The sequence below is a fragment of the Crocodylus siamensis genome, chromosome 3 (genome assembly GCF_052110815.1).
Source record: "Crocodylus siamensis isolate JL-2025a chromosome 3, ASM5211081v1, whole genome shotgun sequence".
Lineage (NCBI taxonomy): Eukaryota > Metazoa > Chordata > Crocodylia > Crocodylidae > Crocodylus > Crocodylus siamensis.
This window is the reverse complement of record NC_143397.1, coordinates 253,631,678-253,657,609: the sequence shown is the minus strand read 5'-3', so window position 1 is coordinate 253,657,609 and position 25,932 is coordinate 253,631,678. Positions and strand designations below refer to the sequence as shown.

At 43.3% G+C, this 25,932-nt stretch overlaps 1 protein-coding gene across 8 annotated transcripts in view; it reads left to right on the top strand.

Annotated features, from left to right (window-relative positions):
• Nucleotides 1-25,932, top strand: part of PTK2 (protein tyrosine kinase 2) — a 347,400-nt gene that overhangs the window by 164,706 nt on the left and 156,762 nt on the right. For all 8 annotated transcript variants that reach the window (XM_090040716.1, XM_090040718.1, XM_090040720.1 and 5 more), the window contains one exon: nt 8,632-8,719. In XM_090040716.1, coding sequence (XP_089896842.1) covers nt 8,632-8,719 — 88 coding nt within the window. The remainder of the gene's footprint in view (nt 1-8,631; nt 8,720-25,932) is intronic.

Here is a 25,932-nt window from a genome sequence, read left to right as displayed (position 1 = left end):
ATGGTGTGTGGTGGCTTTTCTTTTTGTGTGGGATATCATTTTGGAAAGAAGAAGCCAACTGATTGATTGCTTTAGGTGGAGCTCAGAAACCATATTTAAAATGAGTTTTGCATGAAATCTAGGTGCCACCTTGTCTTTTTGGAATGATGCATTTAGGGATTCTGTTACGAATGCCTGAAGTTTTCTCACTGGTGACAGTTATTCATAGGTTTAAAATATTAAAGTGATAGGACTGAACAGTTTATGTAATTCCTCCTCCCCATCTACTTACGGACACAGTTGGTCACTCCAAAGACCAGAGTCTTATTGCAAAGTGTCAAAAACTATAGCGCAGACATTGCATCTCATCATGTTACCAGCTGGCTGGTACTGCGGAGTATTACAGCTTGCTTTACCAAAGCCGAAACAACGTTTTCAGCCTGGTTCCAAAGTGTGCAGATATTTGAAATATACAAGGCAACTCTGGAGTAGTTCATTCATGTTTCTCAAATGCTGTGCTCTGGACTTAGCTGCTGCATCCAATGCTAAGTTTGAGAGAACCATACTGTATTTTCTCACGTATAACGTGCACATATAACGTACCTAGAGAGTGGTGGTGGATGGGTCATTTTCGACCTGAAGGGATGAGGGCAGTGGGGTCCCCCAGGGCTTGGTCCTCGGGCCTGCACTGTTCAACATCTTCATCAGTGACCTGGACAGCGGGGTAAAAAGCACCCTGTTCAAATTTTGCTGATGACACTAACATGTGGGGACATGTGGGCATGGGAGGAATAGGCTGCAGTCTGACTTAGAAAGGTTACAGGGGTGGGCGGATGAGAACAGGATGGGTTTCAACACTGACAAGTGCCAGGTGCTGCACCTGGGGAGGAAAAACCAGCACCACACCTACAGGCTGGGGAACTCCATTCTCACCAGGGCAGAGGCAGAAAAGGATCTTGGAGTCATCACTGATGCCAAGATGAACATGGGCTGGCAGTGTGAGGATGTGGTCAGGAAAGCCAACCGCACGCACCTTGTCACGCATCCACAGATGCATCTCGAGCAGGTCCAAGGAGGTGATCCTCCCCCTCTATGCGGCACTGGTCAGGCCGCAGCTGGAGTACTGCATCCAGTTCTGGGCACCGCACTTCAAGAGGGATGTGGACAGCCATGGAGAGGGTCCAGAGGAGGCCACTCGCACGATCAGGGGGCAGCAGGGCAGGCCCTATGAGGAGAGGCTATGGGACCTGAACCTGTTCAGCCTCCACAAGAGAAGGCTGAGGGGGGATCTAGTGGTCTGTTACAAACCAGTCAGAGGGGACCAGCTGGCACTGGGGGAGTCCCTGTTCCCCCGAGCACAACCAGGAGTGACCAGGAATAACGGTCACAAGCTGGCAGAGGGTAGATTTAGGCTAGATATCAAGCAGCGGGACTTCATAGCCAGGGCAGCTAGAATCTGGAACCAACTTCCAAGAGAAGTGGTGCTGGCTCCTACCGTGGGGGTCTTTAAGAGGAGGCTAGATGAACACCTTACCAGGGTTGTTTAACCCCAGTACTTTTTCCTGCCCTGACAGGGAGTTGGACTTGAGGATCTGCTCAGGTCCCTCTTACCACCATCTGGTGAGGATTGCATGCCAGTTGCCTTCAGTGAGAATCCACATAGCTAGTTGAAAAAGGAAAGAGTGCTTACTTTATGATAAATATGTCTTTTTGAGATTATGTTGTCAGTTTGAACATTATGGCTTGTCTTCCATCTGTACTTCCAGAGGCCTTGGTTACTAACGACACCAAACTGCAAGAGAACTGAGAAATAATCATGGCTGAGCTGCTCTGTCCTTTCTGCAGTTGCATGGGAGCAGGAGGAAGGGCCAAAGGGACACTTCTGTTAAAAAGAGATGTGTAGCTCCAGTCTAAGCCAGGCTGATTACAACATCTTGAAGAACCATGTTCTTTTTAGTATTGGCAATAAATCTGCTTTGTTAGAAATTCATTCGAGAAATGACTGATTAATGCATTTAGGGAAAAATAAAATTTTCAAAATCAATGTTTTAGAAGGTTGGCAACTTGTCCAGAAGCCAATGAGCAAAAGCCTTTTATATGCTAGTATTTGTATTTAGAGTACCTTGATTTATCTTTAATAATAAGGCTTTTGTTGTCTGGTGGTTGATGTTACTTGATTCATTTTGAGACTATTGGTGAGAATGAGTGATAATCACGTTAACAAGCAAAGTTGGATTTATGGGGGAGATCACTTGCTTTATAAAACATAAACTGGGAAAACATCAAAAGTAATCTTCTAGTCTATGCTATAAATCCAGTGATTGATTCACTAGCATTTTGTTTTTTTATAGAATAAGAAAATCTAACTGGATGCTGGGTAGATTGTTATTTAGATCATAATAATTTAAATAAAAAAATGTGAAGTTTAAGCAATTGATTTTAATCAGCTTTTCATGTGTACCTCAATTATTTTCCAAAGAAAAGTGCATTCGCATAAGAAATTAAGTTTGTGCCCATCACCTTTAACACCTATACCTAACAAAATTGAATGTTATCCTAATCAAATATTCCAAAACTTGAGTATCTGGGAGCTCATTGGTATAACGTTTAGATAGATAGTTATTCAAGGAAAATATTTAGATCTGTTGAAGAATTGCAGTTACCAAATCCTGTTTTTCTGATAGCTGCAGTTAAGACATTTTTTCAGTACATCCCCCAAAAAGGTAAAACTCAGTAAAAATTTCACATAATTATGTAAAATATTAGTCACACCTATGAAACACAAAGGCCTATTGTCTGTGTTATATGAAGCAGTTTTGTTATATAGAGGGGAAAATGTTTATGACCAAATGGGCTATAAACATTAAATCAGAAATTAATGAGGTGTTAGGAGACCATGTGGAACAATGGTCCTCGCATCCATATGCACAACCGTAAAAGAAAATTATTTAAAAAATATATATTGATGGCACATCACCCCACTTTAAATATACTTATAGTACAGGAACAGGCAAGTGTTGGAGGGAGCATGGTCATTTGGAAGGATTGTACCTCGTCTACTACCTGTGGTAGACGACATGTCCCAGAATCCCACTGTTCTAGAAACAGCTTGGAGGCATGATAAGGGGAATTACAGGATGTCAGCTATCAGATAACCCCTTAAGAGTCTTACTTGACTTTCCTGAAAACTTTATATGCGAGTCATAGGGAACTGATCACTGGGCATCTAATTAAGAATTACAATGGCAAAAGCCTGAAAGAAAAGTGGTACCCCTAAAATCACTGATTGGTTTTAAAAGTTTGGGAAGTTTGTCATGGAGAAGTTGTCCTGTGAGGTCAGTGTTCTACAAGGGAAAAGGGGACAAAATACTTACTTAGAAACCTGCTAGAAGTCCCTGGAATGTGTAGAGGAAGAATCTTCTCCTGCCTCCAGACCAGGAATTTTGAGAAACTTTTTTGAGCATTGAAGGAGAGAACACGTTCCCTGAGCTAATAATTTAAGAGCACGTTTGGAACACATTTGAAATCTAAAAGCAAAGGAAGACGAGTAGAAGATTGTGGGCTTTGTACGATGCAGAGTTCTGAGAAAACAAGGGGCTGAATTAAGTAGGTTAAACAGAGATAGACACAGAAGCCTAACAACAGCTATGAAATGTAAAGGAGCTGTCAGACTGAAAGGAAAAAAGAAAACAACACAAGACCCTCCTGTGGATATTTGACTTGGATTAAAGAAGCAATGCTGATAGAAGATAAATGTATCTGTCTAGGAGGGGTGGATATGTATTTCAATATAAAATTTGACACCTGATCTGTTCAAATTGTTAATAAAGTTTATGAAAAAAAGAGAAAGGTGTTTGGTTGATTGACATAACTATGAAAACACCTGGACAGAGTCTTTATACTAGATATGGTGCACCTTTTTGTTACCGAGAAGCTATCCTGTCATTATATTTGGGGGGGGTATAGATAAATATATAGATAGATAGGTATCTCTCTACACACACACACACGCACGCACGCACGCACACGCACACACTGTCATGCACACTGCTGTGTGTGTGTAATTTAATCCTTCTGATTAGTAAATGCAGGTCTCCTGGGAGTCACCAGCGTGGACTCCACCCCAGGGGTTGCCTAACTTCATTAGTGTTGTTCGGAGGGTGGGTGATACCAGGCAGTCCAGGCTCCCTCGGTTTGGGCGGTCCATGCGCGCTGTTGGATTCCATGTGTGATGTTGTGCCATTAACTACCCCGTTGTGACAAGAAAGAGACTGCAGGCTTTGGTTCTCAGTGACAGATTGCTTGGCCAGGTTAATTGTCTACGAACAAGCCTAGGCACCAGCAGCCATGACTAGCCGGTCCACTGTGTTAGCTGGGTCATTTGCAGGCGTGGTGCAGAATGAGCATAATCTCTAAGCCCAGTGCAAAGTACTAAGGGTTCCCAGGTCTCTTTTTTTTACACCAATCAAAACAACTTTTATGTTTACAGAAGAGATCAAAAGGGATAAAGCAGTTAACTCATTTAGGGACATAGGCACAAAAGCCCATAGCAGCACACTTCAACCTCCCTGGACTCTGCATTGCTGAACTTAGAGTGGATGTTCTTAAACAAGAAGAATTTAAGAACCAATTTCAACACCAGATTGTAGAACAAGAAATCACTCACAGCCTGGATTGTGTTAAGTATGGTCTCAGTAGACACTCTGGATTCGTATCCCATGACTCGATCTGGCCTTTTTAACCCCTGTATCCCTCAACGAGTTAACAGCTTTGTTTATTTCTTTTGATCTCTTCAACCTGCCTTCCTCTGTCGTCTTACATGCTTTGGTTCAGTGGGACTTGTGTGCCATTCTGTGCCATAGCTAAAAATCTCTTGACTTGCCCGGAAGTGGCACTATTGTATCTTTTGCTTGCTCCTTGAAGGTGTCAGAAATACAATACTGGGCTAGCTGGACCTTTGCTGTGACCCAGCTCTTACTTTCCTATGGTCAGTCTGTGGTGCAGATTCTCACTTTCTTGTCTGTCTGGTTATTGGCTCTCTCGCTCTCTCCCCGCTTTGTGCATATTCTTCCTGGAGCCTCAGTGGATGTCAGTGGCAGGCCTACTGAAAATTATGCCTGCCTGCCACCATTTGTTGCTGCTGCTCATTATGGAATAGCAGGCAGTCAGTCCAGCCTAGGGAATGCATTTGTGGAAATTCACTTAAGAAAACTTGTTTTAAACTTAGTATAAGACGTGTAACTGGACCATTAGTACGGCTCAATATTAGGTCTGTCAGCTTGCCGTCATTTGTAGGGTGAAAAAGTGCCTATAAATCTTCCTGCACCCTCCATCCAGCCAAACTCAGTTTTCACTTTGGCATGTGAACAGAATCCAGGCACCGCCCATCTCCTGGGTGGAGGGATTCAAGAAGGAAACGGGGCAAGGACAGAAAGGAATGGAAGAAAGGAGAGGAAAAGAAAAGCAGAAAAGACTGAGGAGAAGCTGGGGAGATGGTGGAAGGAGTAAAAAGAAAATTGGGAATTGAAGGCTGAAGATGCATCAGATGATAGAAGAGTAAAAAACCCCTTTTTTAATTGGAATTTGGTTTTATTTTTCATTTGATCCTGCACTGTAATTTAGTGATAGTTTTGCTGTTTCTATTAGAAAACAAACTTCCTTCAGGTTTCCAAATTTTGGATGCAGTAGGCATGATACTACTTGTCCCCTACTCATGCCATAGATCACCCTAAATTTTTTTGTCGGGAAATCTGGAAGTTAAGACTAATGCAGAAAAGAATTCGGTGCACAGCCCAAGGTATTCTGATGCGTCACAAAATACAGAAACAACTTGGCAACAGCAGCCCACTTCCAGTTGGGAACAGAGCCTTCCTGTCTGAGGATGCTCGAACTGTGATTATGGCACTTCTGTATTTCTGTTTATAACTTACTGGGCGTTGTTCAGCTTTCTTAAGATTCCGTAGGTGGGGGGAGGTTAAACGTAATTTCATGCCAAAGAATAAGCATACAATAGTTTTGGGGGTTTTTTTGAAAGAGGCTTGCCAGATCAAGAAAAAATAGGCCTTTTTAAATGACTATACACTTTTATGAGGATATAGAGGATTTTTCACATGCACACATACATGCGTGTGTGTGTGCATGCACGCACTTGCGCTCTCTCTCTCTCTCTCCTTTTTCTTCTAGTTTGAGGACTATTAAACAGGTAATGCCCATTATTTGAAAAATAAATAAAAATCCTTTAACTTTTGCTTACAACATTTTGATTCTTTGCAATTTTTTGGTGGTTTGGGATTCATTTAACATTCAAATAGGTTTGTTTTGTATAGTTAATTTAATTAATACCTTTTTTTAAAATCAGGTGCTTATCTGTAATTGGGAACAAATGGTATTAAATGTAGCAATATGCTAACCAAGCTCTCAGTAAGAATCTTCATTCATCTCGCTGCAACTGAAGAGTAAAACTTCAGTGTAGGCGTTTGTCACCTTGAATAAAGAATTAAATATTTTTATTTTAAAATGTTTGTAATTAAAAATAGTTTTAGGAGCTGGCCATCTTTGCTAAAATGCTGTGACTTTTTTTCTGTTGTGCATGACTTGCACATTGTAAGAGACCATTACTTAGACTGTGTACGATCATTAGAATTGGGATCTTTTTTTGAGGACAGGACATGTACGTGCTTAGCATCTTGATCCCTGATCAGGGTCTTTAGATACTACTGCAGAACAAATAATAGTACCAGCCCAGCTTCCAATCACCTCTAGCGTTTGTAAACACAAGACCAACTTTGAAGAGATGTAAACCTTGATATAGCCAGTGAATCAAAAGGACTTGTTCTCCTGCTTCACTGGTTCTCAAGCTGTAATTGCATTATGTAGGAATGCCTTGGTGAGCTTTAGATTTTGGAGCTATTATATACACCTGGTATGGATGTGCAAATGTATTGCACAGCCCTCCCACAGAGAAATCTCATCAATCTTTTTGGGATATACCAGGGATGGATGTTGCAGTACTTGATTGGTAAGAAACTGAGGCTGTCTCTCCACACGGTGTGGCTCTCTAATGGGATACAGCATTTAAAACTTTCATTAGGAAAAGCACCTGTGCACTCACTGTTACCAGCTGCAGCATAAACTCTCATACATGTATTCACTAAGGAACACAGGGATTGTTACTGGCTCAAACCATTGATCTCTTGTCTTACCTGCTGCCACTACCCAAAGCACCTGAACCGGCACCTGGCTTGACTGTAGTTTGTGCCCACATTAATGAGTTCTGATGCTTTGATGCTTCAGTCTTGATGAGGACAACCTCTCAGAGGTGTTTTGGAGCTGCATGCCTTTAGGAAAACAAAATCAGTTTCAGATCCTGCTAGTTGCCTATCCTGTCTTTTTTGCTGACAGAGAGAGGCTTGACAGGTCCCCGCTGAATCTCCATAATGAAATCAGGGTATAGTAGAATCCAGCTACTTTGCAGGGTTAGGTCCCTTTGCTCCTGAGTAGATAAGGATTTTCAAACTAACCAGGGGTATATATACCTGCAGCGAGCATCTGTGTGGGATAATCTCTTTTCTGTGGTTTTTATTTCAAGGATCACTGCTGTTCCTGTTAGCTGCATGGGACCACTGATGAGCTCCAGTTGATCAGAGGAGCCTTGCCCTTCAAAAGCAGGGTTGTCAAAAATCGGACCTGCAGAATCCCATCATCTAGCTCCCAGTGCTGCCCCTGGGACTACAGTTCATCCACATGTTGTACAAAATGCATACCTGACCAACCACATGCACAGGGCCCAGGATGTATGCCCCACATGGCACCCACTCTAGCCAGCCCAGATCCCATGCTGCAAGTAGCACCTGCTCCAGCCCATCCGGGTCACACACTTCATGGGATGCCCCCTAGCCAATCCAGGATGGATGCTTCCTGGGTCCTAGATTGGCTACAATGGGTGCTGTGCATGGCACATCCTGGACCACATCCTGAGATGAGTGGTATGGGTCCTGGCTCTGGGGAGAGGTGGGTCTGTGGGCCCAGTCCTGCACCACTCATCCAGCCCATGGAGCCACATGAGTTTGACACCCCTGATTTAAAGTAAAAGCTGCATCCAACAGCTAAGCAGCTTGTCCTTAATTTAACAACTCACTGGCCACGTCTACACGAGAAGCTGACTGTGCAGTCATTACTGCAGTTGTTTAGTACTTGTGTACTTGTGCATACACGTACTAAATGACTGCACAGAGCCAGTTACCATTCAGCAGCATTGCTGAACGCTTTTTAGGTGACGCTGATTGCACAGTTGCTCGTTACAACCGCGCAGTAGCGTTGTGTCATGCTTCGTACTCTAGTGCGCAGTTGTAACGAGCTAGTGTGCAGTCAACATATCGTGTAGATGCAGCCACTGTGAATTGAGTTGTCAACCACCTGGGTATGAATGATCCAAGTTCTACTGGAGCAATTATACCTAGTGCCAGATGGATTTCCCCCATCCCACACTTCTGCATGACTGGGTTGCCAAAATTAGGGGTTTTTCTTTTAATTTGGCAAGTTTAATTGTTTTATTTTTAAGAGCATCCGAACATTACATAAGACTTATTTTTATGTTGAAATGACTGTGTATTGTTGCATTTTTCAGTGAAATCCTGTTTCCTTCATTTTCAGATATGAACTGCGGATCCGTTATTTACCCAAAGGATTTTTGAATCAGTTCACTGAGGACAAGCCAACACTAAATTTTTTCTATCAGCAGGTAAATGTATTTTCCTGTTGTTTATTGTGTCATTTTTAGTTTGTCAAAGTTTGTTTTAATGAAAGGAGTAAGTGGCAGCTGCAGCAGAAATACACAAAACATTGTAGCACACGTGGAAATGGAAAAGAGTGATATTTTTCTTCCTACAAAGTGATGAGTAATGTTTTGTCAATGGGATGTTTTGGCAAATATTTTCACAACTTGGATGAAATGTGTAGTTGGCTCTTTCATTCCTGTTTCTCATTTTATTGAATGATTGGTTTCCTTTATTCTTGGAAGCGTAACTAAGTGAGTTGTATTTACATCTGTGTAATTATTCTGCAGCCCAAATACATCAGGGTATTTTCAAGTGTCCTCCTAGAATTCACTTCTTGCTATTTAGCAGTGATCTTGAAAAAGATGCATGAAGAAATAGCCATTACAGCAGTCATTAATCCCTCAAGCTGTATTTTCGGATCTGAGGTCTTGTCTGTGTGCTTACCTGAGGCCAGTTCTCATGTGTGGATGTTAGAAGTGAAGCACTAAAAAATCTCTGTTTCAATGTCTGAATTTCCAAGTAGGTGCTGAAAATGGATATTTAGGCACCAAGCTTTATCCAATCAAGTTTGAAATGAGAATTTCTTGTCTATTGTACTAAGAATAGTTGTGTTGTCTTGCAGGAGTTACTGGGTGGAAGTCTGCTCTGTGGTTTGCAGGAGCTGGATTAGTGTTGACTGTATTCATTTTTTAGATGAAAAATTTATGAACTTATGAAAACTTAGGCTGTAAAAAAAAATTGATGTTCCTACCATGTTATGTAGATTTACTATGATGCCTGTTCGATAGATGTGTCTTTGGGTGTGGACAGCTATAGTATTTGAAGCACTCTAGTTCAAATAGCAACACATACATACCTTTCGAACCCTCTAAAAATGACCGTGAAGGAAAAAGGTACTATTAGAAGCACTTGAAAACGAAGCACTTCACCATATATGTGCCTATAATACCAAGCATGATATGGGCCCCTGTGTTCTCCAGCAACTGAAGTGCTTTGCTGTCCATGCCCCACAGGAACCTCCTTCTGCAACCAGGAGAAGAGCCTCTTCTCCTCTCCCCCCCCCCCTCCAGGAGCTGGGACACCCTGCATACCCCATGTGCCCCCACTGGAACCAGGAGAGCAGAGCTCCCCTCCTTCCTCCCCCCCGCCACCTTACAGGAACTGAGATGCCCTCTGCTACTCCCTGTGGGACACCAGGAGACTGGAGGCTTCAGCAAAACTAGAATTCTGCAGCCCCCCCAGCCCCTGTGAACCTCCCTGGGCTCCCTGTTCTGGCAGGGGGCACAGGGCTTCCATTCTCTTCCAGTACAGGTGGAGTGGGGTAAAAAGCTGGGAATGGGGGGCATCACTCTAGGAGAGTGATGTTCAGCTCTGCTTCCTACTCTAACCCAACTTTAGGGGTAGGGAAAGGCTGGAGTTGCAGCCCCTGGGAGACTGAGGGTCTCAGAATTATATTAACAGTCTTCTCCACTCCTTCCTAGATATTAAGACGATATTAGGTTAGATATAAGGAAGAATTTTCTCACTAGGAGGGTAGTAAAACTGGAACAGGTTACTGAGAGATCTGGTGCGATCTCCGTCCTTGGAGGTATTTAAGCCCTGGGTAGACAGAGCCTTGGCTGGGCTGATGTAGTTGGGGCTGGTCCTGCTTTGAGCAGGGGGTTGGACTAGATGTGACCTCCCAAGGTCCCTTCCAGCCCTCCTTTTCTATGATTCCTGCCTGCCTCTCCATGGTGGGAGGAGTGGTGCAGGTTGTCACACCCCTTGGCTGGAGAACTGCTGCTGTATGCAGCTGTGTCAATTTTAAAATGCTCCAGCTGTGGGGTGCTGTAGGGGGCTATACATATGTCCATGACTGAAATGATCTATTTTTAAGTGCTTCAAATTGTAGCTCCCTTTTAAATGCTTCAAATGTTACATCCATCTTCAGCTTTTGAGATTCATCTGTTGAAAAGGGCTTAACAGGTAATACCTCTTATGCCAGTAGTGTCTCAGCTTTATATTACTCCACAGTTTTGTATTGTAGGTGTACCAAGCTACAGGTATGCTTCATTCCTTTATTTGTTTCAATGGCTGCAACCAATAAAAAGTACTGCTCAGTGCTGATAATTGTTTGAAAAGTGACCTGTCAGGCGGAAAAATAGACCTCTGCCTTATTTTCATCTTTATGATTCATGAAACAAGCCTTCAAATATTGGATGAGGGTGAAAGGCAGATTTGCTTTTGCATGCTAGGAATTATGTGCTTGTCAACACTGAAAGACTCTCTAGTGACTAATAATGTGATACCAGGGTTAAGAAACTGAAAGCTAAATGATTGAAAAGAAACTGAAGTGTTTAAAAATATAGTTTTGTTGGGGGAAGGAGGTCAGTGCATTCATAATAATAGTAATTTGTTTAAAGTAACTCCAGTGATGAATTACTAAGTTGAATGTTTCATCAACACAACACTTCCAAACTTCCAGTTAAGACATGAGAACTCATAACCCTGAGACCCTCTTCCTAAAAAGATCTCCACCACAAGAAGGGAGAATCAGATTTGGTCTGGCTGATCAAATGTACCTAAAGCTAGGGGGTTTTGTTTCTTTTCAGCAAAGTTCATGTAAAAAGATGTGTCTTGCTTCATCAAAATAAAGCAAAAAATGCCTGAAGCTTGGTTTAAAAAAAAAAAAAATCCTTTGCAAATTATTCCCCAACCATTCTTAAGCATAGATTTGGTTTCTGTTGAGTTGCTAATTTGTATTTTCTTGGAATTCTTACTAGTCATTTTCCAGGACGGTTTAAAAAATGAATATTATATATAAACAGAATTGTTCTAATTTGTTGTAATAATACAGTCATTGTTAACTATAACATAGGAAACCTTTATGAACAGCTCAGATGGACCTCACGCTTGGTCTTAGACTGTATTAGTGCAGCTCTGACCCTGGGAATTAAACTTTTGTTATTGGATACCTTTTACACTGCAAGGACAGCTGTACTCATGGACTATTCTCCATCTGTTTCTCTGCCAGGATTAGGAGCATCCTGATTTTTAGTCAGGCATTTAGGGATCATAAAGTTTGTGGCATACCTCCCAAAACTTAGAGAGAAACTGTGAAATAAATGCAGAACAAGGACTTAATTACTGATATAAAGCTAGGGAAATTTTGTATTATAAATCAAAATCATCAGTTTCCACTGTTCAGATTTTGTGCAAAAAAATTTGGCATATCTAATAAGGAAAAATGTGAATTCTTTCTGCTCTCCCAACCACATTTTTATTTCTGATTTGAATTTGGAATTAATATATTAACTCCAATTAAGTACAACTGCACATTAAGGATGGTGAGCCATTTATTCTGCTGGCACCATTATGATGCTTAAGTAAATCAACTGTAATTTTAAATGCACTTTAAGAAAATAAATGTTGTTTTGGGCTGTGAACTTGAATTCCAAACGCAGCTCAGGTATGCTGCTTCTTAGGGTTAATCTGCCCTTCCAGGCTTTGGCTCGCTCTCCCTATGCCTCTTCCCAGCGTTAGGGCGGCTTTGTTTGGGCAGCTTGGATTTGAATTTGTTGTCTAGGATTCACGGTGGCACTGTATAAAACCCAGTTGTCATTTGGCTTTAGTTTTTTAAAGATGCCCTGCCCTTGGCATCTGTTTTTAAACTGTTTCTACTTTATTCCACATATGCAAACAAGTGTCTCAGATGCCCAAGCCACCTTTTTTTCCAAGTGACAACCAAGTTTATGTCTGGAATAACAAATGAACTCAAGTCAGCAGGCTGCTTAAGAGTTGGTGGCTCTCATGAGCTCAATCCTCTCCCTTCCTCTGAGGGAGGACACATATAAGAATAACGGGAGCCATCTGCTTTCTTAGCCGGGTCCTGAGAAGATCAGCTCTCCTGTCCCACAGTGAGAATTAAGGGGCAGCAGCAGCTGTTTCTTTTAATCCCTTCTGGAGCCCTGTTTTCCCCACACCTGCAAGGCAATGTTGCTTTGGTTGGTGAAACAGGAAGGGTTCTGCAGGTCCCAGACAGTTTATAACATGTACCTGGAAGATTTAAAACCCTGCACATTAGCCATATTTGCAGCTCTTTTTGGTTTGCTAAGTTGGGGGAACACCGAAGAAGGGGTTACAAATGAATGAGAATGGCCAGGTGGTACATCCCGACCTCCAGATATTACTACCTGTAGGTAGGTAGATGCCTTTATCTGGAAACTCAGAGGGTCAGCGGGTGCTGTGCTGGATATAGGCAGGAACACTGAACTACACATAAATCACGTGTCGCTATATGCATGTCTGGAGCTGCCCACATATAAATCCTATGCTGGATATGAAAAAGTAGTTCTGCTGGACAAGTGTGCTGTGCAGGAACCTTAGGGTATGGACAAACATACTTTTTAGTTGCTTTAAAAGGGTAGAGAAGCCTTTGCTTTGGAGTGCACAGCAGCTGATGATCTAACTATTGTCTTGGCTTGATCCTGAAAAATAGAAGTAAGCTACCATATTTACTTGAATATACATTTATTTACATGAATATATATTTTTTCCCCCCATTCAGCATGGGGGGGAGCCTCATTTTGTATTCGAGTACTGGCCCAGGGCAGGTAGCTGCTGTGGCTCCAGCTCTGGATCCAGCAGAGCAGCTAGCTGCCTGCCTGCTGAGCACCAGTGCTGGAGCTGCTGCCACCACTGCTGCCTGGAGTCACCAGCCATGGAGTCAGTGGTAGCTGTGGTGGGTCTGGGGAGACAGCCAGTGGCGTGAGGCAGGAATCCGGCAACAGGGCAGGCTGGGCTGTGACTGGAGCTGCTGAGGCCAGGGCCAGGTCCAGAGCTATTATAGGTATAAGGTAAGTGGCAGCAGGGTGGAGGCAGGAAGAGAGCCAGGGTCAGTGTCACGGAGTCACAGAGGTGCCCCGTGAGTGTGAGGGGATTGGCAGTGCTGTCAATCACCCAGGCAGCCCAGGTGCCTGGTTGCCAGGGGCAACCAGGTGGTCACATGGCCGGAAGAGGGCAGGGCCTGGCCTTTATAACTAGCTGAGGCTGGAGATAGAAACACAGTTCCCTTCTGGCTGCCGCAGGAGCAGGAGCTCTGCGGCTGAGCTGAGTGGCCTGAGTTAGTGCTTGCAGCCTTACCCCACTAACAGGCCGCGATGATGCAGGGAACAAGATCGCCCTGACTGGAGGTAGGATGGAAAGCCCTGGTGGGGCTTGGAGTTGTTAGGCGTGTGGAGCCTCTGTTTATGTTGCAGCCAGAGGGCTGGAGTTTAAGTTGCAGTTTACACCGGAGGACCGGGTGAGGCTGTAGGGGAGCGAGGAGGCCTCAGGGGAGCTCCCCAACAGCTTGGGGGTTCCCAGTGCCCAGTTGGGGCACAGTGCCAGGGGCACTATTGTCGGTGCTGCAGGGCACCATCTTGCGCCAGGGAGGCGCGGTGTGCGGGGTTACAGACCCCGGCCCATAAGGGCGGTGTTTAGCCCCGGAGCGGGGCAGTGACAGGGCGCAAGAGGCGCGGAGTCAGCCCTAGAGAGAGCAAGGCCCCGGAGCAGGGCAGAGACAGGGCGCGAGGCGCGTGGCGTGTTGTCCCCAGAGTGGGGAAGCCCAAAGGGGCAGGCACAGGGAGCGCGGTAGAGGCCCCTGAGGGGCGAGGCCCCAGAGAGGGGCCGAATAGCCCGGCCTAGCTAGCCACCCAAGGGCGCCGAGACTAGGGCGGCGATAGCGCCGGCCCAAGGGCGCCGAGACTAAGGCGGCGATAGAGCTAAGGCTAGGGCGGCGAGAGCGAGCCGGCCCAAGGGCGCCGAGACTAGGGCGGTGAGAGCGAGCCGGCCCAAGGGTGCCGAGACTAGGGCGGTGAGAGCGAGCCGGCCCAAGGGCGCTGAGACTAGGGCGGCGAGAGTGAGCCGGCCCGAGGGCGCCGAGACTAGGGCGGTGATAGACCCGAGATCCGGGGAGAGGGACCGAACTGGCCCAAGGGCGCCGAGACTAGGGCGGCGAGAGCGAGCCGGCCCGAGGGCGCCGAGACCAGGGTGACGGTAGAGCCAAGATCTGGGCAGAGGGAGCATGCCGGCCCAAGGGCGCTGAGACTAGGGCGGCGAGAGCAGGCCGGCCCAAGGGCGCCGAGACTAGGGCGGCGAAAACGCTCCAGTTCCAGGGGCAGAGCCGGCGATTAGCCAGGCGCCGGCTAGAACCCGGCCCAGGGGGCGCCGGTACTGAGCGGCGCTGGCGAGCCGACCCAGGAGGCGCCAGCAACTAGCTGGGCGCCAGCGTGACAGGCCCAAGGCGCGGGGAACGGGCTAGAGATTGGGGCCCGACCCAAGGAGGCGCCAGGTGGGCGAAGAGCCCCGGTGCCCTAGAGTGAGAACAAGGGCACCTGCGGGGCGAGGGACCATACAAGCGTCCCCCAGAACAGCTGCGAGGCTTGGGGCGTGCTAAGGGGGAGGCTTGGAGGCACGCATTGCCCTTAAGGCAGGACGCATATAGATAACCCCAGTCTGGAATAGGGATGAACAACAAGACCGTCCATTAGGGAAACTGGCAGCCTCCACATTATATATTTAACCATCAAAGTCGTGGCAGGCGAGGTTCTGAGGGTGCTACGTCACCCTAACGTGACGGTAGGCGGTGCTAGGGAGCTCACGGCCGCTCCTAGCGCGCGCTCCCTCACAGTCAGGCTGTTGCCCCTCTCTCCCCGACATTTGTTTCCCCTACAACCACTCTTCCTGCTGCAGCAGTGGAAGGACACAAATAATTAAATTCCATGCATGGAATTTACAATGCACTAAAAATTACACTAAATTTATAATTTTGCCAGGGATATAATTTAATTATTGGAGGGAGGGGTCATCTTAAATTTGAAGTTGTCTTGGATTTGGGTAAATATACTAAGTCTTACCAATCTTGACCCTGAATGAAAAAGTGTTAAGTTGGAGTGATTTTTTTTTTTTTTTTTTGTATTTCTGTAGAATCATGCAGCAATATATAACCTCTTCCTCAATATCAATGTCCTCTGATATTGGTACAACTATTATGTCTGTCTGTACCCTTCGGTATATTGAATATGGAGTTGTATTACACCATCATTGTAGAATCACTCTTCTGTAACAGTTCTGCAGATGTCAGCTTGCCTCACTGTCGTGATGCAGTGCTTGTCTGATGCATCATTATCAGAAGTAGAGGACCAGATTCTGCCCACAGCTAAAACCCTTTGTTTCCAAGATGTTATGAGGGCTTATTATTATCATCATGACACTATCTAAATGTTAGCCTTTCATCATAAGAAGGCTACAGTGCATGAGATAAAATAGTGTGGAATAAGGCAACAAGTAGAGTGAAATGCTAGAAGGGTTTTGTGTAATTAGACTTTGATTTACATGACTCTAACTTGATAACTGTGGATGGAGCCATCAAACTGCTAATGCCCTTGCAAAATGTCTGGGGAGATTTAACCAACTAAAGGATCCAGAGAGTTAAGTGCACTAAAATATGAAAATTAATATTGAAACATATCTAATATGGTATTAAATGGCATATTTAAGTATTCTGCTTCTTAGTAAAATCAGCTGCATATTAGAATTGGAGCCCCAAAACCATATGCCACAAGCTTTGTGCTACGTGTGTTTTACGTCACTTATTAGAAACTCACTTTATAGAATCAGCCAGTTATTAGAATCAAAATCTTAACCCATAATCTATGCATACGAGTTTTTTTTCTACTGGCTTTTAGAATTAAATCTGCTTCAGCTTACAGTGCCGGTGGGTGTGCAGTACACAGCTAGGTTGCAGGATGATCGTAAACTTATTGTAATAGATTAGTAAAATACAATGAAGTACCAGAAATGTACCCAGTTTCTTGATGGGTCTCGGCACAGACTTTTTATTTTTCTTACTTTTTGTCCAAAGCTTATTAGAATCAATAGTAATGTGCCTGATGTGATTCTAATAAGTGGCAGACATTGTACAGCAAGTGGAAGTCAGGATTATTCGAAGCTTGATTATAGGTTGACCATAAAATCATAGAAGAGTAGAGATGGAAGGAACTCCAGAAATCATTTAGGCCAATCCCTGCTTTTAAAGGATCATCCCTGACTAAAGCATCCCAGTTAAGTGCTTGTCTAACCATCTCATAAAAGCTTCCAAGGATGGAGATTCCTGGGTAACCTGTTCCAATGCTTAACCTCTTTCGGTGAAAATCTCTTCCTTGTATATAAGTAGAGCATTTTGGTTTTTTATGCGTCTTGTGAAGGGGGTAAGTTTGACATCTTTGAAACAGCATGATAATTTTCTCTTGGGCTTTGCTAATCCTGTCTTCAGAGCAGGGTCTTGGTACTGTATAGCAAATAAAACATAGAGCCACGTGTTGTATTTTGAACAGGAAGGATTAAATAAATGCATGGTAGATAGCTGCTCATTTAGTAAACTTTCTATTCTGAATGAGGCAGACATCAGTGGAAAAAATAATTTTGGCATTTCCCGCCTTTTGAGGGCTTGAATTCTCAGGTGTCAGAATGGCCTTTCATGTCATTTTTGCATGCAGTTTGCTAGATTTTTAAAAAGGCATCTGAAAAAATAGAAATTTTCATCTGGTGGTCTCATGTTGCTCCCACAAGCCTTCACCTAGGTTAAAAACATTGGGTGCACTACCCAGGCCTTTTCCACTTGAGCTAACAGAGCAACTGCCTTCAGCAGGGATTGTTATCCCCTGGGGAGACCAGCTATAAAAAGGATACAACATACTTTTCTAGTGGGCTTCACAAATTTGTGGCCCGCAGAGGAATGGCAAGACGCGGGAATTTTGGGCTCTGCTCCAAGTTGTAATGGGCGTAGATTCGTCCGCCTCTTCCCCTCAAGCATGGCCCCATTCAGCCCTACTTCTTCTGACCTCTCCCTTTCCAGTTTCTTCCAGTCCCAGTCTCTTCAAGCCTCTTTTTTCCCAACCGTTTCCAATCTGCCCATTTCCCATGCCTTACCCGACTCTGCTTGCCTAGCCAGTATCAGCGTTTCCCCAGCCCTGCCTCCAGTCCCACCTCCTCTCCTGCGTTCCCTATCCCCAGCGGCACTTAGTCCCAGTTGCTCTTCCCAAGCTCCTTGTCCAGGGCATGTTGCTTTTCCTCCACCCCTCCCTTGTTCTTCTGGCTCCTTCTCAGTCTTTTAATTAGCTAACACCGTAACTCTGGGCTGTGCTGCGTCCACTTAGCAGTAAGCTAGAACATGCTCAGTGGGGACAGGTTCTTTGGAGAATTCAGCTATTACAAATCTACGTCTCTGCTAAGCACACGATTTTTATGGTGATTTGTAGGGCAGACTTTCATGGCACAAAAGAGCCAACCATTGCCAAACGTCCATGTTCAGAAGTGTCGGGATGGTAGAGTTTTTCACAGAAAAGGTTGCCAGATGTTTTATTGTGGGCAAAAATGGCATATTTCCATTGAAGAAAAACTAGAAAACCTCCTCAGTCAGACACCACCCCCTTCCCAGTGTTGCAAACAGGCACGTGATTAAAATTTGATAAAATAGGGCCTTATGATGGAGAGGTGTCCGGCAGCCTTAGCGGTAGGTGTCACTCTCAGGCTGCCTTTATTTTGTAAAATTTCCCAAGTCGTCACGGCAGCAAGCTGAGCAGAGGGTTACATTTGATGAGAAATAGCAAATCATAACTGTTTACGCTGCAGTGGCTAGAGGCTGTTTTATTGAATTCACATATAAAAAGGCCCTCCTTTCATGCACTGTTAATAAAAAGAATCTCTTGGTGAAATCAGTGGTGGGTTAAAAAAAGGATATACTGTTCTCAGGTAGCTTAGGGTCAGTGCCGGTGTTCCCAAACATGGAGTCAGCTCTGAAAAGAATACAGAATAACTTTTGAATCATATTTTTTTTCTAATGTAACTGAGAGGAACGAACATGGTACTGGGAGGTGGGAACCACAATCTCCCCCCACCTCTATACTCTTTGTCCCTGGAGAAAATATGGGGCTTGGGGAAAGGGTGAGTTCTGTGTTGACCGTGTTGAATTTAGGGTCATGCCTGGCTTATTTAATCAGACATGAGAGAGGCTTGGTTACGGGGAGATGTAGATTTGGGAGTTCTCAGTGTAAAGAGTATCATTAAATCCATGCAGACAGAAAAAGAAAAATATCACACTGGACATTTTAGAAGTCCATTTGTAATTTATCTCATTATTTATCAGTTATGTGCACTTAAAGGTGCCTGACGATACAATATGCCATATTTTCCTTCTAAAATGCTCCTAATCCGCACTTCTTTGGAGGCTAAATTAGTATTTCAGGAGCGTTAACTTCACAAAAATGTCCTTTTTTTGCTTTTAAATATTTCCTTTTGCAGCATCTAACACTATAATGAGACATGCTAAAATAATATTCATTACAGTAGCATGATTTGGTGTTGAGATTTAGTAGCGGTACTTAATGTGACAAATATACGCTTTGATATTTTTTCCAAAAAAAGAGTACTGGGAAACATAGTTTTGGATTAATAAGAAGCTTCTGGCAGCTGGAGATGTGCTTCGTAATGTCTGAACAGCTAACACAATAATGTCTCTGAGAAACAAATGTAGTTTTAAAGTGCTTAAAATACTTCTGTTTCTGTAATGAAAATCAGTATCTTACGTCCCGTAATAGGAAAATTTCTCATCCAAAGTAAAATACCATATTTAATACTTGCAGTATTTCTTGCTTTCAAGAACATCACAGAGCAAGGATTTTATAGTTGTGATAATTCAGAAATCGTGAGCGAGGTACGAATGTTACAAAAGTTTCAAATAATTTAACAGCTTCATCTTTGAACCTCAGTTGCAGAAGCTGAAGCATATTTAAAAGTAGAAATGCTGGCAGAAAGAAAGGGCTTCTTAGATGAGATGTTAACTTAATGAAGAATTGACCTCAGGAGCCCTGAACCAAATGACAGTGTTGTTTGATGACAATAAAAACTCAAAAGAAAATCAAGGACATCTGAAAAAGAACTCCATATTGTGTCCTGCATTGATCCCCATTAAAAAAGTGTGCATAAAGGGCTAATGGTTAACACGTAAAGTATGCCCTAAAGGGAAGCGGTAATAAATATGAGGATAGCAGCTGCTTAAAAACTAAAAAGGTAAATCAAGCTAAACATTACCTGTCTGCTGGTAACAGCTTGTAAGGACAATTATCAGTTAAGTATCATTCTGTGGAGGTTAAAGTTTCTGGAGCCTGAAAATTAATCTTTATATTTGAAAAATAATATTACAGTAGCAGTTGGGCATTTTTAAAATGTCCTCATGTCATCCTTCCATCATAAGCTTTCATTTATGTAGTAATAATTTTATACCTCTTGAATGTGCTCTATAAAATGCTTCTGCTTTCTGATAACACACTTCTTTTGCGGTATGCTAGTAGCCAAATGTGTGTCTGTCTGCTATTTCCTAAGTACGTAGTCATACTCAGTCCTGCAGTAAAGGTGTGCTTTGATTTTAAAATTGTGCCTATCCACTCCAGTTCTGAAAGTGGCTTAATGAGCTTTTTCTGGTCAGGAATGATAAAGGTGACAGTAGCAGAATGTTAATTCCAACTGATAGGAGATGGCCAATTTTAGCCGGCATCAGCTTCTACAGTGTGTCCCATTCTTTAGGTTTGTAGAAGACCTAAGCATGACATCTGTGGAAACCATAACTGTGTGTCTGCTTATTCATGTATGTATATAGACTATACCTTTCACGTTGTACATCTGCATCCAGATAAGAGATGTTCTTGTGTTACTCTTATTAATAGGTTAAATGCATAAAACATTGGACAAGAAATTGAGAGCATCTGAGTCACAGTGCTAATTTAGACTAGAAAAGTGAACTTCCACAAGGGGAGGAGAGACAGTATAAAATTAGCTGTTTGCCAAGCATGCCCAGTAGGTTGGGTACTTTATGGTTCCCTAGTGTATAGTCCTACTTTATTAAAGACTCGAGTAGCAGAAGTGCGTATTACATTGACATCTGGAGAGCTGCCCACCCTGACAGAAGGGATAATTTTTAGCCATTCTGCCCCCAAACAATACCTTTTCAAGAGTTGATTTTTTCCTAATCTCTAATGCCCTTATTATTAACACAGGGGATTGCAAAATTGGTGAGGGATGTCAAAGATCAACTCCAGTTCATAAAGCAACTCTGACCTCAGAAGAGGGGGAGGAGGAGCTGAGGGCAGATGGCAGATGAATGTTATCTAATGCAGAATCTGTGCTTTTAACTGCTAGAAAAGACTGAAGCTTTAATTTCCCCTGATGTAGACTTATCATCTGTAATGACTCTTGTATTATCAGGTAGCATAAGGGGGAGGCAGGGGGAGGGCAGGTGCATGCAGGTAGTGAAGAGGTAGACAAAACACATTTGAAAAGAAGCTTTGGGCTTCTGTGCATATCATTCAAATGGGAGCAAACAAAATTAAGAACATAAAACAGTAAGTTTATTCCTAAGGTTTTGCAGTTCTGGCTTCTGGGGCTCAGATCTTGAGATAGCTCAGCCCAAAGAAGGGCGAAGTAGTCAGTGCTTGGACAGGAAAACCCAGGGTCCAGCAGGGAGTTAATCCTGGTAACTTGTCATTGACTTGGTTGTGAAAAGGTTTTAAAGCCCTTTGCTTATGACATGTATGTGACATTCATACGAACAATTGTATTGTGGTGACTGCCTTACGGCAAAGTACTTAGTGCTTTCGCTTCGGTGAAATGTGCTAGCTTTTCAGTACAGTGGTGTGCTATAACAGAATGAGGCAAAAAGCACCGAGTATTTTGCCTCTTGAAATGATCATATATTATTTGTAGTATTTTAGTGCCTTGAACAATTATAATGGCCAGGACCCCTTTGTTTGCCACTTGTGGAAGAAATCAAACTTCACGTTGTGGTTGAATCATAACTGACAGAGCCAGCCTTTCTTTATTTAGGGCTATACTGCAATCACAGGGAGGATTTCATACAGCAAGGGGAATCACCCACTTGTCTGTTTCAAAGCAATCCTCCTCCTCTCTGAGTTTTCAAGCATTTTTATACTTAAGACAGATAAAGAGAAAAAAAAATACAACCTTGGAGAAACTAAAACAAGTTTACTTAATTGGACATCTCTGGACAGGGTAATAAGACATGCAGGATTTCTTATCTCAAAACATGTAACTGAAATAAGCAGTATCAGCACTTCTGTCTGTTTTTCTAGTCAAGTAGGCCAAAAGCCTGACTAAATTTACTCCTACATTCCCTAATTTTTTTTCAACAAGTTAGATATTTATAGCCATTACCCTTTCAACTTCTAGTTTTTCTTTCTTTTTACTTTCTTCTGTTTCAACATACAAATTATATACTTCGTTTTTGGGTGATGGGCTGTTCCTCGTTTGTTTGGCAGCATAGCTTAAGCAGCATTGTATTATCATAAACACTAGGCATACTTCAATAAAAACAACAAACAATATCAACAAACTATGAATGAGGGTAGAGCCTAAGGAACTGAAAATAGAGCTAAACCAAGAATTCAAATTCCAACCATCTGACTTATGCAATTTAGCGGCTTCTTTTTGAATATGTTTACTTAAATCCTGGATTTTTTCTGAATTATCGAGAATATAAGCACAACATTCTTTACCTATTACAGCATAGACTCCTCCTTTGCTGGCTAGTATATAATCTAACACAAGTTGGTTTTGCAATGTCATTTGCCTTATTTCCTTCATTTCTGTATTTATTTTATCAAAATTATCAGCAGTAGCATTAGCAATCTTTTCCAGAGATGCTGCAACTTTCTTTATCTCGGACATAGCTAAGCCTGTGCTATAGCTGGGGAACACTATACCCCAAAACCTTTGATTTTCTGTAATTTTGCGAACATTGCGAATTCTTCCTTTAGGTAAGTGAGATTTAATAGTGAAGGCAGGATACGCTACGGAGACATAGCATGTTCTTCTTCAACCGGAGGGAAGATTTTTACAGGCCTTATCTCTTCACACAAAATAGTGACCAGTATATCCACCTGTATTACTGTGTGAGGACATCATCCGTTGTGAATAATAGCTTGAAAATTGACCTGCAGGGGAGTAGTTAGATATCCAGGAACCATTAGAAACCAAGCACCATTTATCTTAAATTCTACCTCGCACTTACTGACTCCTACTGCAACATGAGATCTAGGAACTAGGTAGAGGCCTTTTTCTTGTCCTGAAGGGCATAGTGTTGTCACTGGGGCATATCCTCTTCGCTCTGTAGTGGCAAATCCTCTTTGCCAGTGGGCACTTGGCTCAATACTGGTCTTGAGCTCTCCTGCTGGCAGGCACTAGGCTCACTACCAGTCTGGAGGCTGATTACAAGATTGATATGGAGGAGACTCTGGGTGTAATGGGGGCTGATGTTTCCTTACTGTGTGAAGCGTGGATCCATGTCTGGAGTCCTTGACACTTTATTGCAGTGTTGGTGGTCAGGGGTACCTGGAATGGGCCTTTCCAGCGAGGTTCCAGCGATGACTTTTATCGATGGACTTTTATATTCACCCAATCTCTAGGCAGGATAGAATGGCATGGCTCATCTAGTTCTTTGGGGAGACCTGCCTGTACCTGTGAATGAAAAGCCTTAACACACTTCATTAGTGCCTTACAATAGTCCAGAATAGTATCATCGAGTGAATGTATATCGAAAATTGGGAGGCAACAGGTGGCGAGGCGGGGAGCCTCATGGGTCTTCCCATTAGACTTTCATGTGGGCTAAGCCCAGTCTTTCGGTTGGCAGTAGTTTCGTACTCATAAGGGCTATGGGATTTGCATCTGGCCATTTTAGATGAGTCTCAGCACAAATTTTGGCCAGTTTATTTTTCAGAATGCCTGAGGCTTGTGGATGGTATGGGCAATGAAAGTCCTGTTGGATCTGCAGGACTGTGCAGATTTCTTTCATTATCTGTCTAGTAAAATGAGTTCCTCTATCAGAGTTTAGGGATAAAGGAATACCAAACCTTGGAATAAAGTCTCTGAGCAACTTTTTGCTTACAGTGATGGTGTCAGCTTTTGCACATGGGTAGGCTTCTACCCATCCAGAAAACATGCATACAATAACAAGAACATACTCATAAGGACAACATTTCTGCATTTGAATAAAATCTAATTGTAAGTTTACAAACGTTCCCCAAGTTGGGGGATGTGCTGTCGTCTTTGTTTTTACAGGCTTTCCCACATTATGGGCTTGGCAAATAGGACAGGTGTGGTAGTACTGTTAAGCCACAGATGGAAAAGTTGGAGCAAACCAGTCAAGTTTAACAGCTTCTATCATCTCCCCCTTTGCTCACATGTGCCGTGCCATGGTGTATGCGAGCAAGATGAGGAAGAAGGACCACTGGGTACACCAGGCGGCCGTCTCGGGAGCGCCACAAATGGTCAGGGTGTAACAAACACCCAGCCAGTCTCCATGCATGTTTCTCGGGTTCTGGAGTCTAATCTTGGAGGAGGGCAACGTCGTGAAGACTTGCTAATGGAGACTGGTCAGTTGGAATAGACAAAAACACAGGTGTAGTCTGAGGAGCGGAAATAGCCGCAGCTTTGGCAGCAGAATCTACCAGAGCATTTCCACGTGTAACATCATCATAAGGTTTCTGGTGAGCTTGGCATTTAATAATAGCAACAGCAGAAGGTAATTGTAAAGCATTCAACAAGGCATTTGTGTATGGGCCATTACTAATCTTGGCACCTCCTGAAGTGAGGAAGCCTCTTTGTTTCCAGAGTTGGCCATAATCATGTACAATACCAAAAGCATAGTGAGAATTAGTATAAATATTAACAGAGGCAGCAGAGGCTAGGGTGCAAGCCCTGGTGAGGGCCACAAGCTCAGCAACTTGAGCTGAATATACATTAGGTAAGTGATGGCTTTCTGTAACATCATACTGGGAACATATTGCATATCCTGTGACAAGGGAACCTTTTGAGTTTCTTTGACATGATCCATCAAAATAGAATACTAGATCTGGGTTTTGCAAGGGGTTGTCCTTTAGATCAGTGCGGGGCATTGTTAGGTGAGCAGTAACAAAAATGCAGTCATGGGGTTCACCATCGGAAGGGGTAGGTAACAGAGAAGCAGGGTTTAAAACAGGGCACCTAGTTAGGGTGGCATTTCCAGCAGAGAGAAGCAAGATTTCATACTTAGTTAATCTAGCATTTGAAAGGTTTTGGGTTTTTGTTTTTAGCGAAAGGGCTGCTACAGCATGTGGGACAGCAACAGTAAGGGGAGAACCTAATACAAGGGTGGAGGAAAGTTCAACAGTGACGGTGGCTGCAGGTACAGCAAGGAGACATAGAGGAAATCTGGCTGTAACTGGGTCAAGAGCAGAGCTATAATAAGCAATGGGACGGTGCTTGTCTCCATGTGTCTGAGTAAGTACTGCAGGTGCAACTCTGTCCTTTTCGTGACAAAAAAGAATAAAAGGTTTAGTATAATCGGGAAGGCCTAAAGCAGGAGCTTGTGACAGAGCTTGTTTAATAGAGGCAAAAGCGGCTTTGATTTCTGAAGTCCAGGGTAAAGGCTCAGGGGTATTAACAAGAGTCAGATTTTGCAGCGGCTTGACTATAGAGCCATAGTTGAGTATTCAGTGACAGCAGTAGCCAACCATGCCTTGCAAGGTACGCATTTGGGACACAGTAGTTGGTCTAGGGATTTTAAGAATAGCTTCTATTCTGGAAGAGGAAAGCAGTCATTCTCCAGCAGAAATATGATGACCTAAATAGTGGACACAAGGAAGACAAAGCTGTAGCTTTTCTTTAGATGCCTTATGGCCTTTTAGGGCAAGAGAGGTGAGGAGAGTTAAAGATTCAGTTTTACAGGCTTCAAGGGAGGTAGATGCCAAGAGCAGATCATCAACATATTGCACAAGCACAGAATTTTCTTTAAATATTATGTCATCTAGATCTTTCTTCAGAATTTGAGAAAAAAGAGAAGGGGATTCAGTATAGCCCTGGGGCAGTCGCGTCCAGGTATACTGAAGTCCTTGATAGGTAAATGCAAAGAGAAACTGGCTATCAGAGTGTATAAGGATAGAGAAAAATACAGAACACAAGTTAACAACAGTAAAATAACAAGAATTAAGAGGAATACAGGACAAGATAGTAGCTGGATTTGGTACAACAGGAAAATAGGTAAAACTGCAGAATTTACCGCACGGAGGTCTTGTACAAAGCGATAGGTATTCTTTCCAGGTTTTTTACA